The sequence below is a fragment of the Neurospora tetrasperma genome, assembly GCF_000213175.1.
Source record: "Neurospora tetrasperma FGSC 2508 unplaced genomic scaffold NEUTE1scaffold_3, whole genome shotgun sequence".
Classification (NCBI taxonomy): domain Eukaryota; kingdom Fungi; phylum Ascomycota; class Sordariomycetes; order Sordariales; family Sordariaceae; genus Neurospora; species Neurospora tetrasperma.
Window position 1 is genome coordinate 340,672 of NW_009799101.1, and position 12,393 is coordinate 353,064.

At 51.3% G+C, this 12,393-nt stretch overlaps 5 protein-coding genes across 5 annotated transcripts; all 5 read left to right on the forward strand.

Moving 5' to 3' along the window:
* Window positions 1–547: 547 nt before the first annotated feature.
* NEUTE1DRAFT_137136 (uncharacterized protein) lies at window positions 548–1,588 on the forward strand (the record flags this gene model as incomplete). The annotated part of the gene is made up of 1 exon (XM_009852132.1): window positions 548–1,588. One exon carries the CDS (start codon window positions 548–550, stop codon window positions 1,586–1,588), a length of 1,041 nt encoding a protein of 346 aa, XP_009850434.1.
* Window positions 1,589–2,433: 845 nt separating this feature from the next.
* NEUTE1DRAFT_100237 (uncharacterized protein) lies at window positions 2,434–3,372 on the forward strand (the record flags this gene model as incomplete). Its single annotated transcript, XM_009852133.1, has 1 exon — window positions 2,434–3,372. One exon carries the CDS (start codon window positions 2,434–2,436, stop codon window positions 3,370–3,372), a length of 939 nt encoding a protein of 312 aa, XP_009850435.1.
* A 2,156-nt stretch (window positions 3,373–5,528) lies between these two features.
* On the forward strand, window positions 5,529–7,400 carry NEUTE1DRAFT_121764 (uncharacterized protein; the record flags this gene model as incomplete). Its single annotated transcript, XM_009852134.1, has 3 exons — window positions 5,529–6,834; window positions 6,935–6,988; window positions 7,160–7,400. 3 exons carry the CDS (start codon window positions 5,529–5,531, stop codon window positions 7,222–7,224), a joined length of 1,425 nt encoding a protein of 474 aa, XP_009850436.1.
* Window positions 7,401–9,283: 1,883 nt separating this feature from the next.
* NEUTE1DRAFT_116761 (uncharacterized protein) lies at window positions 9,284–10,498 on the forward strand (the record flags this gene model as incomplete). Its single annotated transcript, XM_009852135.1, has 1 exon — window positions 9,284–10,498. The coding sequence occupies one exon, from the start codon at window positions 9,452–9,454 to the stop codon at window positions 10,112–10,114; it is 663 nt and encodes a 220-aa protein (XP_009850437.1).
* A 1,638-nt stretch (window positions 10,499–12,136) lies between these two features.
* NEUTE1DRAFT_43366 (uncharacterized protein) lies at window positions 12,137–12,310 on the forward strand (the record flags this gene model as incomplete). Its single annotated transcript, XM_009852049.1, has 1 exon — window positions 12,137–12,310. A coding segment is annotated over one exon (174 nt), but the record flags the coding sequence as incomplete, so codon positions are not given.
* Between the last annotated feature and the right edge of the window lie 83 nt (window positions 12,311–12,393).

A 12,393-nucleotide genomic window follows, 5' to 3' on the forward strand; every position in this document is an offset into this window, starting at 1 on the left:
TCAGACGTGGGTTCGCCTTCGCTGTTGAAGCATCAGTTCGAGGGAAGCCATTTCTTTGGGACAGATCACCTTGTACCTAGTGACGGTTGCAGAGACCTGGACGAGGAGAAAAGTAATGCCTACTATTTCCAAGAATCATCTGTACGTCTATAGATCAGTAATGCAGCCTTCAAAGTACCTAGCAGATCCGATACGATGACCATGACCCTGGACACTCACCAGGAACATCGCGAAGTAAACACCAGGCTGACTCAGGTCTTTTCCGAGCGTCAAGGTTCGGTCCTTTCGCATGTTGGGCATGTTTTGACTGCAAGGTTGCCTCGGCTTGGCCTTCCCAACCTGGACTTGCAACCATTCACAGGGCTCATCAAGTTCGACCTTGATCCGCCTATTCTTCCTCTCAAGACCTCATCTGCCCTTTCCCCTGAAATCTTTTCTCGCCCCAACCCATATTCAAGAAGGTTGGGTTCCTACCGCCCACAACTTACAACCATATGCCCACCTCCATTTCGTACAGCATATCTCAAACTCGAATCCGACCATCACGATGCAACCGGACTTCCCCAACACGCCTCGACCCAAAACTGGCGGCACCCCGCTGATTACGGAGTTCTTCAAGCCGATTCATCATAGCGAGCCGACCAGGAAAGCCAAAAGGGGACTCGAAGACGAGATAGACAGCCGACCGGCCAAGAAGCTGAGGAGCGCTAGGCATTCCGGCATCCCCTCCGTCGATATCGACAGACCCAAGACCAGGAAGCCAGCGTCTGCTCGCCTTCTTGATGACAGCAATGCCGGCCTTCGCGACAGTCTCGTATACCGGTGCAATTTCTTCGAGGAGAAGACTCTGGATGACGAGGTAGAACCTCGGAGCAACGATATCGAACCCGAAGCCATAACGGCCGACGCTGAGGACACGACCAGGAGACGCCGGTCTAAAGCACCTTCACCTCGACCCAAGAAGGCGCCCACCCATACTCGTCTATTCAATGATACAGATGCCGGTCTCGCTGATCGCCTGGTTGGTCGCCATTTCGTCAAAGATGAGGAGGATGTCATCGACAGGAAAGTGGCTAGTCCCAAACTTGAGCTTACCGAAAGCCCCCTTGCTGTCCGCCTTCGCAACCTTCACAATACACGTAAACCAAAGAAGAGGCCGTCAAGCGCGCGTCTCCTCGACGATGTCGACGGCGGCCTGATGGATGGCTTTGCCGGTCGATTTGAGACCGCTCGGTATGAGGAGAGAATTGAAGAGGACAAAGAAGTCAACGGAGATGGCAATCCCGGGCGCGACGCCTCCACAAACCAAACTCCCACGAACAGTACCTTGATTGGTGCAGCGTTGGTGGGCGATACCAAAGACAACATCAAACCCACGAACAAGTACACGACTCCTTCTCGACCTGCTCCCACTACCCCCAAGCACTACGGCCACAAGGGCTCGAGTCCGAACGAAAAACCTTCAGCCAGTGATAGTCCATCTACGCTCCTCCTTCCGAGCCCCGTGATGGACTTGCCCGCACCATCGTCGCCTCTCTCGTTCAGTTCCTCTCCCGTTGCCTGGCCTTCACCCCCGTCGTCGCAGTAAGGGGCTGCGAAAGGTCAACAACAGAAGGTGAAGAACAAGAAGAAGGCCGAGAAAGGGAAAACGCCACCCAGACCTGAATAATTGAACAAGAAATGATAAGGGGTGAAGGACCAGCGGGCAAGTAAGTCAGAAACCGGAGCGAGGAGTACGTCCATGACTGCCACAGGACATGACATTTAACAGGAGCACGCAAACAATTCCCATAACAAAAGAGCGACGCGCTCTAGCGGCAAGCCAGTTTCAACGAAGCCGGTGTTGGGACAAATTTTCGGAATATGAGAGGTCGGGTCATAGGCTCAGAACGAGTAGCATATGGTCGAGGATTGCCGGTGATGAGGATGTTGAGAAGAGTGGATGGACTGCTTTTACCTCAACCCACATGCCCCGTGGCTCTCTCCAGATCGAGACATGGCGGGAATGGTTCAATCAACCAGAACATCTGTATATATCAGTACATGAGTATCAATTCTTCAAGATGTCCGTAGAACCCTCGCATGACAGTGACAGCACTTACCTTGAACATCGCAAAGTAGCCGCCAAGCTGAGCCAGGATTGTTACCTCTATGCAAGGCTACCTCAGCATGGCCTTCCGAACCTGAACTTGACACCATTCACAGGGCAGCCTTGGGATCTTGGAGGGGCAAGGTAAGGTTCACCCAGGCTGCCTCCCTAATCCCATTCACCCATTCATTCCCAGTTGTAAAATGTAAATGGGGCAAATCTTGCTCTCTCCCTCCTCCAACTTCTACTTTCCTCACCACCGACCTCTTCATCCATACATCCATCATTCACCCAGAAATCGCACCGACAGCACACAGCAGCTCCGAGTTAGCTTGCTAGCAACAATGGCTGGACGATCGAATCCCCCCAGAACTCCCTCGCCGAAGAGCGGAAGAACCGGAAAGATCACCGACATCTTCAAGTCGGTCCATCAATCTGAACCAAAGCAACCTACCAAACGAGAGCTTGAAGTCGAGGACCAAGATGCTCAGCCGACGAAGAAGCTCAAGCGAAGCGACGATGGGCATGCCGGTAGTATGAAAACGGCCCGTTACCAAGTCGCCATCAACACCCCTGAGCCCAAGACCATGTGCAGAAAGCCAGCCTCCGCCCGTCTACTAGACGACACCGACGGGGGGCTTCATGAAAGTCTTGTCGGCAGACGGGACTTCCTCAAAGAGACGAGCACTGAAGATGACGAAACAGTTGAAGTCCAGCATCGCAAATCGTTCAGACCGATTCATAACCCCGCTGGCGTCAACAACCCTAGGCACAAGAGACCGGCCTCTTCCCGTCTCTTGGATGACACCGATGGAGGTTTAATGGACAGCCTGGTCGGTCGCTCCAAAACTCCAAGGCACGGAGAGGAAGTTCCCAGGTCTGGGGAGATGAAGAGGAATAACGGTTCGATGCACGAAGCCATGGACGACAACGTGCTGGACGATGACACGGAGGCCGAGACCATCAATCTCAATGACAGCGAAAATGAAATGAGCAGCGACCAAGACGGCGAGGACGATTATAGCGAGGTTGACGACAGTGACAAAGAGAACGTCGACCCGCGAAATCGCAATAGAACACCCTCGCTTCCGCCTCCCCCTGCGGCCCACGCGCATCATGGAAGCCAGAACGAGACTGGTGACGCGACCCCAATTAGCCAGTCCTCGACCAGCCCATCGTCGCTCCTTTTACCAAGCCCAGTCATGGATTTGCCGGCGCCGTCACCGTCCTCATTACCGTCTGTACCTCCCTCGACCATGCCATCTCCGCCGTCGACGCCGTAGATCGTTCAGTTGCACTACCTCTTCTTCTTACTCGGCCAGTTTTCGAGCACCACATAATCCGGTGACCAGATCGGCGGTATTGGTGAAAGAGAACGCTGGACCAACTCGAGGAATCATAGAGAACACAGCGTGCAGGATCAATTCCACGACTGCCAACAAGGTCGGCTAGGCAATGTCTTTGGACGAAGATAGGGAGGGAAGCTGAATTCAGCCATGGATGGAGGACGAGCAGCAGAACGGGGAAATTGGAAGCCACAAGCTGGAAGTTCTCGAGCGAGCAAGCGGTGGGAAACTAGTGTTGGAGATTTTGGGGGGTTTTGAGTGGAGTGAAGGGTCGGAGGATTTTTCAGCAGGGGATAACATGTTGAAGAAGCTAGGTATTGATGTCGGACTAACGTCAAGTCGAGGGATAGAAGAGGACAGTGGGGTGTATCTTTAAGCAGGCAGCATGTGAAGATACGTGGCTGGGTCGCTTGACACGCAGATATCTCTACCGAGTAATGTGTAGCTTCATAAGTATCGGGCTGGCGAGAAGGCGTGGAGCTGTCCGTGTCGAGATCTGCTGGAGGTATTAGGATGTGGTTAGAAGAAAAGAGGGTACATGGTATCGCATGAATGCCATTATCGACACATGTCTCAACGTCCAACTTCAATGAATACAGGAGAACACTAACGCCCTAACGAACTGCTAGACGAATGAGCGAAACAGTTTGATCACAATCAGAAAGAGAGCGTAGCTGATCGGCCTGGAAGGCAGGAAGGGAAGCAAAATACGGACGCACCAGACAGCACATAGAAGCGGGCAAGACGAGAAGCTAATAGTTCGAAAGAGGGCCAAAAAAAGGAAGAAAAAAAAGGAAGAAAAAAAAGGAAGAAAAAAACTGAACCAGATGAGAAGACAAGTCAGCCACATCAGTGCTTAATCATATTCTTCTCTCCTAACAGCCCCCCAATATTTGATGTGAATAAAAGCAGGAAACCGCGTCCGTAAGCGGGTCGGATCAGGCAGGCAGGACCCGACCTAAGTCCACTGAACCTAACGGCCAACGCTCCTTCCGCGATACGTCAGCTACCTTACTCAATCCAACCAACAACGGACACAGCAAGAGCGATGCCAACGCTAATTCCACACCACCCCCCGACATTGTCCATGTCGTCCCCCTTCGCAGAAAAGGTACTATGCGCTGCGGATGACAAAATCCGAAAAAAAAAAGTGTGCAATTGACCAAACGAGCTCGTGGAATCGGGAGAAAGCAAGGGAGGCAGCAAGGAGAACCATCAAAGCTGAAACAGTCTGGCCGTGACATATACGTACCTGTAGGTAGGTAGAAATAAGCTTAGCATACCTCTAGGTACTTAGAAACAGCGACAAAATTCTCCAAATATCACACTCGTGGCTCCCCCGTGACTTTTGAAGACCCGGCTTCGTCTTTACATCCTTGGTCCGTGAGCGGCACCCACTGGAGGGACCTGCCGGGCCGGCCGCCTGCAGGAAGCCCGGCATTCGGCAGATGCTCTCGTAATCCGGCCGGCCGGGCCAGATTGTACCATAAACCCTAACGGACCTCCGACGCACAGCGGTACCGACAGCTGCAGTGATGTCCTGTTCGGACATGGGATGAAAAGTAAGGGTCATATTGCGGACAGTTGCGGCATTCACTCGACAGCCTTGGCTGAACGACCTACCAAGGTTTGTTTGCATTTCGCATGGCGGCGACTGTGCATAACCTGGGAAATATATCTTGTGCTGACTGCATATGTCCTCGGAACTTTCACTCTGTTTCCAAAGAACAACGCAACATTGCACTTCATACCACTCATCACCACTTGTCACAACAACAGTCCATCATCACAGCGTCTCATCGATACCTCACCATCACGAATACCTAAAGGTTAGCAGTATGTTTCCTTTAACACTGTAGTATCCTTTCGACTAACGTACCTGACGACAGAAGATCATCAGACAACCACATATTGGCAGACAGCCAACAATATCACCAACCGCACGTCAACACGATCCCCCTTACGACCAACCGACAGAGTCTGGAAGAATTGAGAACCTCGAGCTGACAACACGAGTCGACGACAACCCCTCAAGCAACCTCGACATCACACATCAACGTCCTCACCACCATCACCACAATACCTACCTAATCATGGCTTCCCGACCTACAACCCCCGAGGCCATCACGCCTCGTCCCCAGGCTCCCACGACCCCCATCCGCACAGGCAATCGTGCACTCAGTCCCCCCTCCAAATCGCCCATCGCCACTCCTCCTCCCCACTCTCCCATTCCCTACCTCCCCTGGCGAGACCAAATAACTTGGGACCACCTACTTCACTCGGCACCCATCGTCGACAACTTTGACGACGAATCCGACATCGAGACGCTCGCGCCGCAGACTCCACCAGACAAGATCCTCCTCTCCAAAGAGCGTCAAGCAATCCTAAACCAACGACTTCAAGCCGGGCACGGCACTCATCGTATCCATTATATCGTGTACGACGATTATGTAGCCGACGTCCACGGCAACAAGATCCCGGACTCGCATATGATTTTGGTGACGGGTGATCCCAGGCAGAACGGAGGTATACCTTCCTTTGACGGCGTGGATGTAGAGGAGGGAATGGTCGTTGAGAAACGGGATGGGTTTTGGGGGGTGTATGAGGTTGATTGGGATGACGATGAGGAAGAAGAGGAGATGCCAGTTGAGCAACAAATTTACCAAGTCTTTCTCGAAGGGGCGGGTGGTGATCACGAAGAGGCTTGGGATGTTTATCAGCGATTTCAGGCGCACAAGGAACGACAGGCACGAAAGGGACGAATCTACCAAGTTATGTTGGAGGAGTTGGAGGGAAATGAGGCGCTGGCGCGGGAAGTACATGCGCGCTGGTGCGAGGAGGAAGAGCAGCGGGAAAATTCCGAAGATGAAGGGGAAGAGGGGAGGGATGATGAGCAGCAGGACGTATTTGCCCGTGCTACGATGTGGGCGAGGGCATTCAGAAAGGGGTACGAGATGCGCAACGCGTCCCTCCAAAAGTCGCCGACGAAGTCTGTATCGTCATCTGACGTACAGTTGCGCGACTCGTCAATCCTCCAGAAGTCGCCGACGAAGTCCGTATCGTCTGATGTTCCCGAGGACAGCAATCAGTCAAGCGAGTCGAAGCAAGAGCCAGACGTCTACGATTGTTTGGGCGAATGGGCGGTGCTCTCGAATGGGGAGGGCCCCCGAAGAAAGACAGCCAGCAACAGCATGTGCGAGGGCACCGACAGCTTGATCGATACCTCGATAGAGCAGGACCAAGACGTCTACGACTGTCTCGACGAATGGGCCAGAAGCCTGGAGCAGGACACCAAGCACGCTTCTTTCTTCAACGAGGCCTCCAGATTGGTAGACAACAAAGACAGCGGCAAGCTCATCGATATCGCAACAAAGACGGCCGATGTGTACGAGTGTCTTGGTCTGTGGGCTCAACAATTCGAGAATATTTCTTGATGGCAACTCTCCAGTCGAGGAACGCTTGCCCAAGGCCGTCAAGACGACTATCACCGACATCATAGGCTTCACAGATATCGACGACAACGGCAAAGTATCCAACGAGACCATCGCAACGGGTACGCCAAATGATGCTGCCACTAGGCTCAAGACTTCTGGAGATTTTTTGCATCATCGTCGCCGTTCCTTGACCAGCTTTTGGAAGGTCAATGTAGATAAGTTGGGTGGCCGGTCACTTGAAAGCAATTGTGTATGTGGCAATGGATGAGCAAGATAGACAAATGATGTAGAGAATTTGATAGTCGCCTCCGTGTGCAAAGCTTGGAAGTGCCATAGAAATCCTGATGAGCCGTGATTGTGGGAGAATAAGAACCTGGAAACTGTAAAAGGGACAATCAGGAAACTTGATCTCATCCTTCATCCCGCTTCTTGGTGTCGAAGTTGCCTCCAAAGTGAAGCCGTGATGTGAATGCTCCCGATGCTGTCTTTGCCATGATGGCCAGTGATGCTTGGGGTTTTGCCAGTGATTTTCCAAGTGACGTTAAGGCCTAGCGCCACTCCATGGAAGAGTTCTAGAACCCTATGGCCCAAGATCGTGTCATGTCTCTCGTCTCGTTGTCGCCGGCCAATAGGGTGGTGGTGTAGGGGACAAGGAAAAGGGCCGTTACGGATCGACACAGCCTCAAAATGCAAAATGCCCGTCAATCGGTGAATCCAGTGAATCAGTGATCCAAAAAAAGAAATTGGCACCCTTTCTCGGCCAGTCAAGAGAGAGACGGCAAGTCATGACGTTGGAAGGCGGAAGAAAAGCCCGGACGGAGATGTGTGGAACTGGAGAAATTCCCGTATGTGTCCTTCATGCGCATTATGGTCGGCACGGAAAGGCCGTTCGTGATGGCGGACCGAGGTGACGAAAAAGAGTGGAAGCCGGCAGTGGCGGATACGAAGTGGTGAAGAGGTAGACGGCGAGTCGGCGACGAGATGGAGAACGGGAAAATGGGACGTCAACAGCTTCCATGCTTTGCACAAAAGTTGCAGCATGCAGCACACTAACATATTCTGCTTGGTTATCCAGTCAAAAACTGTTAGTGTCTGGCAGCGCCCATGTTCGGGTTTTTCAGAACAACAGGCAGGAGCGGGTTCGAAAAGTGGACCAGAAGACAGTCAGTCTTGGCTTAACGTATTTCGCAGCAAGTCTCACAGAAATTTGATAGTGCATGATTTGCCTGCTGAACGACGATCCTGTTCGTTCTTTTCAGCCTCCGACAATCATCTCCAACCTCACACATTCCATCCTCTTCGCTCTCTAGACTACACTACACGTATTCCTCCAACAATACGACAACCGCCCGTCGCGCACATATACGAACGGCTCCATTCATAGTATCTCAATGTGACCTCGGGCCAGACGAGTTCGGCCTCCAGGCATTTCCCACCAAAAGCGGGAAGTCCGGCACCGTTTCGCCAACACCACCACACCAAGCCCAGATCGTCAGGGGTCGATCACTGTGGACCAGTCACGGACATCCACTGCTTCGCTTAATCACCTCCACCACTCTTCAGGGAAGCCCCTGAACTACCACCACCTGATACAAGTGCTGTGACTGGCTGACAGGGCACCACCAACACAGTCGGAAAAGTCGCCCGAGCATGGCGCAACACGGACCCCAAGAACATGGCACCAATCTCTGCCACCGGTCATCGATATTAGCGACGCGAGATTCACAATTTGGTTGGCCTGTTTCGAACCCGTCAATCATGGGGGACGGTGACCCTCTAAAAGGGCAAAGCAGAGTCACCACGATCGCATTTCAGAGACACTGGTGATTTGGATGCCCGCGACTGGACTGACGTTGTCCAGAGAGGTAACGTCGGATAACTCTCGCCTCCCACCGGACAGGGCAAGGCCAAGAGAGAGAGAGAGAGAGGCATTTCAAAGCATGACCTCAACCGGACAGGGCAGTGGAGGCCTTGACAGGTCCACCATTGTGTCCACCCATCACCGGGCAAAGCCAACAAAGATCTCTTTCAACTCGTTCCAAGCTGGGTGACAATTCACCCAGAAAAGTCCAAAAGCTCGTGTTCAGCAAGCCCTAACGGGTACAACTAAGGGCGCCACATGGTCGCCGTCAACCAATGGTGGGGATTTCCGCCATCCCGGGTTTGGTGCAATCCAATCCGCTGTGGTTCCTGCATTCGACTTTGTGATGATGATCCGACGGCTCGAGTTCACGTCCAATCATTGCTCGCCATGAGACCCCAAGTGGATTAAGCTAACCAAGTTCTCTTTTTCTCATGGTGTCCACTTTTCTCTTTGGAGACGAGGTCCGCCTACCCATGCTATGAATCGAACAATCCATGACATCCGTGTTCAGCTGAAATCATCCCTTGTTCTCTCCATCCATCTTGCTAACCTTATAACCATACGCTCTTTTCACACCTGCTTCATCCAACCTTTGTTTTCAACCATCAAGTCATTCGCTTTTTTCGACGTCAGTCAACTACACTCGCTCAACACGATTAATCGTCTCGAACCTACCTAATTACACATATCCAACCAAAAAACCAAAACAACCGCCAATATGCGTTCCACCACCACCCTCCTCCAGGCTCTCTTCGCCTCCTCTGCTCTGGCCATCCAGATCACCAGCCCCAAGAAGAACGACGTTATCGACCCCTCCTCGGGCGTCGAGGTGACCTGGAGCACCGTCAGCACCGACCCCAAGTCCGCCCACTTGGTCCTCGTCAACATGGCCAGCGGCCACACCCCTTACTCCAAGGACCTCGGTGCCGTTGACCTGACCAAGGGCTCCGTCATCATCTCCGAGAAGGACGTCCCCAACGACTCGGACTTCCAGTTCAACTTCCAGTCCGTCGACCCCCTCAACCAGGGTATCCTCGCCCAGTCCGAGCAGTTCGAGGTCAAGAACTCCGACGACGACAAGAAGGAGACCACCAAGAGCGCCGCTGCCACCCAGACCACCGCCGCTGCCACTCTTGTCACTGCTTCCGACTCGGCTGCTGCCACCGCCACCTCCGGTGCTGCTTCCTCCGATGACGAGAGCTCCTCCTCCGCTGCTGTCTCCGTCAGCGGCGCTTCCACCCTCGCCACCGTCACTGGCTCTGCTACTGTCACCGCTTCCGGCACTGCCTCTGCCACTCACGCTCCTACCGCCGCTGCTGGCAAGGTCGAGAGCGGCTCTCTCCTCGCTCTCGCCGTCGGCCTTGTTGCCGTCCTTGCTTAAGCGACCGACCTACCTAGACTGGGTAGTCAGGGCACCGATTGATGGGCCGTCAAGTATCTAGGATGTTCGTAGTGGGTATCAGTTCTCTGAAATCCACCTCGTACATCCTACCCGCCCATCAATTGGTGTGACAATAAACAAGGGAGGATGGATGGATAATGTCAACAAAGTGGGTTGTTGCTTGTTGATGGCATGATATCAGTTGGGGTGTATATGTACTAGTTAATTCTGCACTAGTATGTATGGGGTTGTAATAGATGTCGTCTGTGTATGGGGGGAAAGTGGAAGAGATAGACACGCATTGGGATGCCCTTAATGGATTACTACTTAGGAAATATGCATGGGAAAGGCGTTTTTGTCTTTTTTTTCGGTTTGGGTTTGTTCAATTGGCCTTTTCCTCTGGCTTGATGCTTTGGTGATTATGTCTGCGATGTATTGTGATTTTGTTCTGATTCCTTTGCTTCTTCGCGTGTGAATACCCATCTCCTTCCCAGTTGATGTCTTCCTTCCATCTTGATCCATCCTGTTCTACATCTCACGTCCTACATTCACGTCTCGCTTTCCAGTCGCCATCTCATGCCATGCCACACTTGCAACCAAACCACAAGATCCTTCCTTCTTCCAGACAAACAAGCACTCCACCCACCCACAGCCACCAACAATATATGTCATCCAAAAAATTGACCCTTGATTTGTGTATCCCTCACACAACTATACAGAACTGTCCATTACCGCTGATCAGCTACGTATAGAGGTATGAACAACGTACCAACCGTAGATCAAACTTAATTCCGAATCCCAGCCGTTGATCAAGAGATCACCCGGATCATCATAAATGGTAAGTGGTGACAATCATTTATTCATATCAACACAAATGTTCAATGTAGTGTGTCCAAACTCGCAGATGCAGCGAAAGAAGAAAAAAAAAAAAATCAAAACAGGCGGAAACAAGGAAAGAAAGAGAAAAAGAAAAAGAAGGAAAAGAAATGGAAATGAAAGGGAATGAAAAGAAGAAGAAAGGGAATGAAAAGTTAATGTCGCGATGCTTGGCATAGTGGTGAGGAAGTCATCTACTTATCGGACTCTTGATTAAGAAGGGAAGTTGAAAACATTCGATTAAGATTCATCCCCTTCAAGTGCTCCCTCGTCGATTGTACCTCTAATGTTTCTCGGCGGATTAGGTAGATACGGAGGGTCCTTTGCGTAGCTCGGTACCAACCTAGCTTACCTAGTACCTAACCTACTAACCACCTGTAGTCTTCCCAAGGCATTATGAATTTTCATCGATCGATTGCTTTTCTTCAGTCGGTGATTGGGGATCACATGCATTTGAACCACTGCATTGTTCCCTCTACCATTTACCCCTACTTCTACGTATATCCATAACACACACTAGAAACATTGATAGGTAGAGGTACAGACCATTGATCTCGTCCATTCAAGCCAGCCTTGCATACCTAGGTACAGTTCAGTACTGGTTTGTTAATTAGTTCAAGACCTCGTGCCAACTTCCCTATACATTTCCATAGCTCCACTACCTAATGTATGATCTTACTTTGGATACGCCATCTCTAACATTTAGAATGCCAGATCAAATCCAACTAATGCATTTTGGTTTATCCGTGTAAGCGTTGGATTCATTCGAAATAGGTTTCGTCTAGTACACTATGTATAGAAGGTATTGTACTATCGTACTAGCGGTGCTTGGTATACTAAGCTAATGCATGAACTATTATCGGACTGTATTTTCATCCTCCCTAAATCTTGTCAATCACTGTTGTGATTTGGTGCTGGTCGTTTGTCTCAGTAATCAATCGGAGTTTCCGCTCTTTCCATCCATGTTTCTCCGGGCTATGGTAGACGGGAGGTTTGTCTCGACGCTGGACCTAGAGGTAGTTAAGTTGTCTGGGTTGCAGTACCCGACTGACAAACGGATTCCCGTCCAGGAAGTGTAATGATCACTGCAAGGTTGGTTCTCGTTCAATCAAAGTATTGTCATGATGGATCTGTTCTGGTTCGTGATTCTCTTACTCGTTAATTGATTGTTCTGGATCCAAAAAGTTCATGATCCAGACCGGACCCCATCTCCGTCGTCGTACGTTCCTTCCTCCCTGGACATCTACCTACCTACCTACCTTAGTACCTCCGGAAGTAGCTACCCTTGTCTCAGTATATTACATGTCTGGTTGGCAGTAAATGGTACCTTTCTTGCCCTTGATATCTGTGGCTTTCGGTGATACAGGTACTTACTCACCTTTCATTCGGTTTACCAAATCATG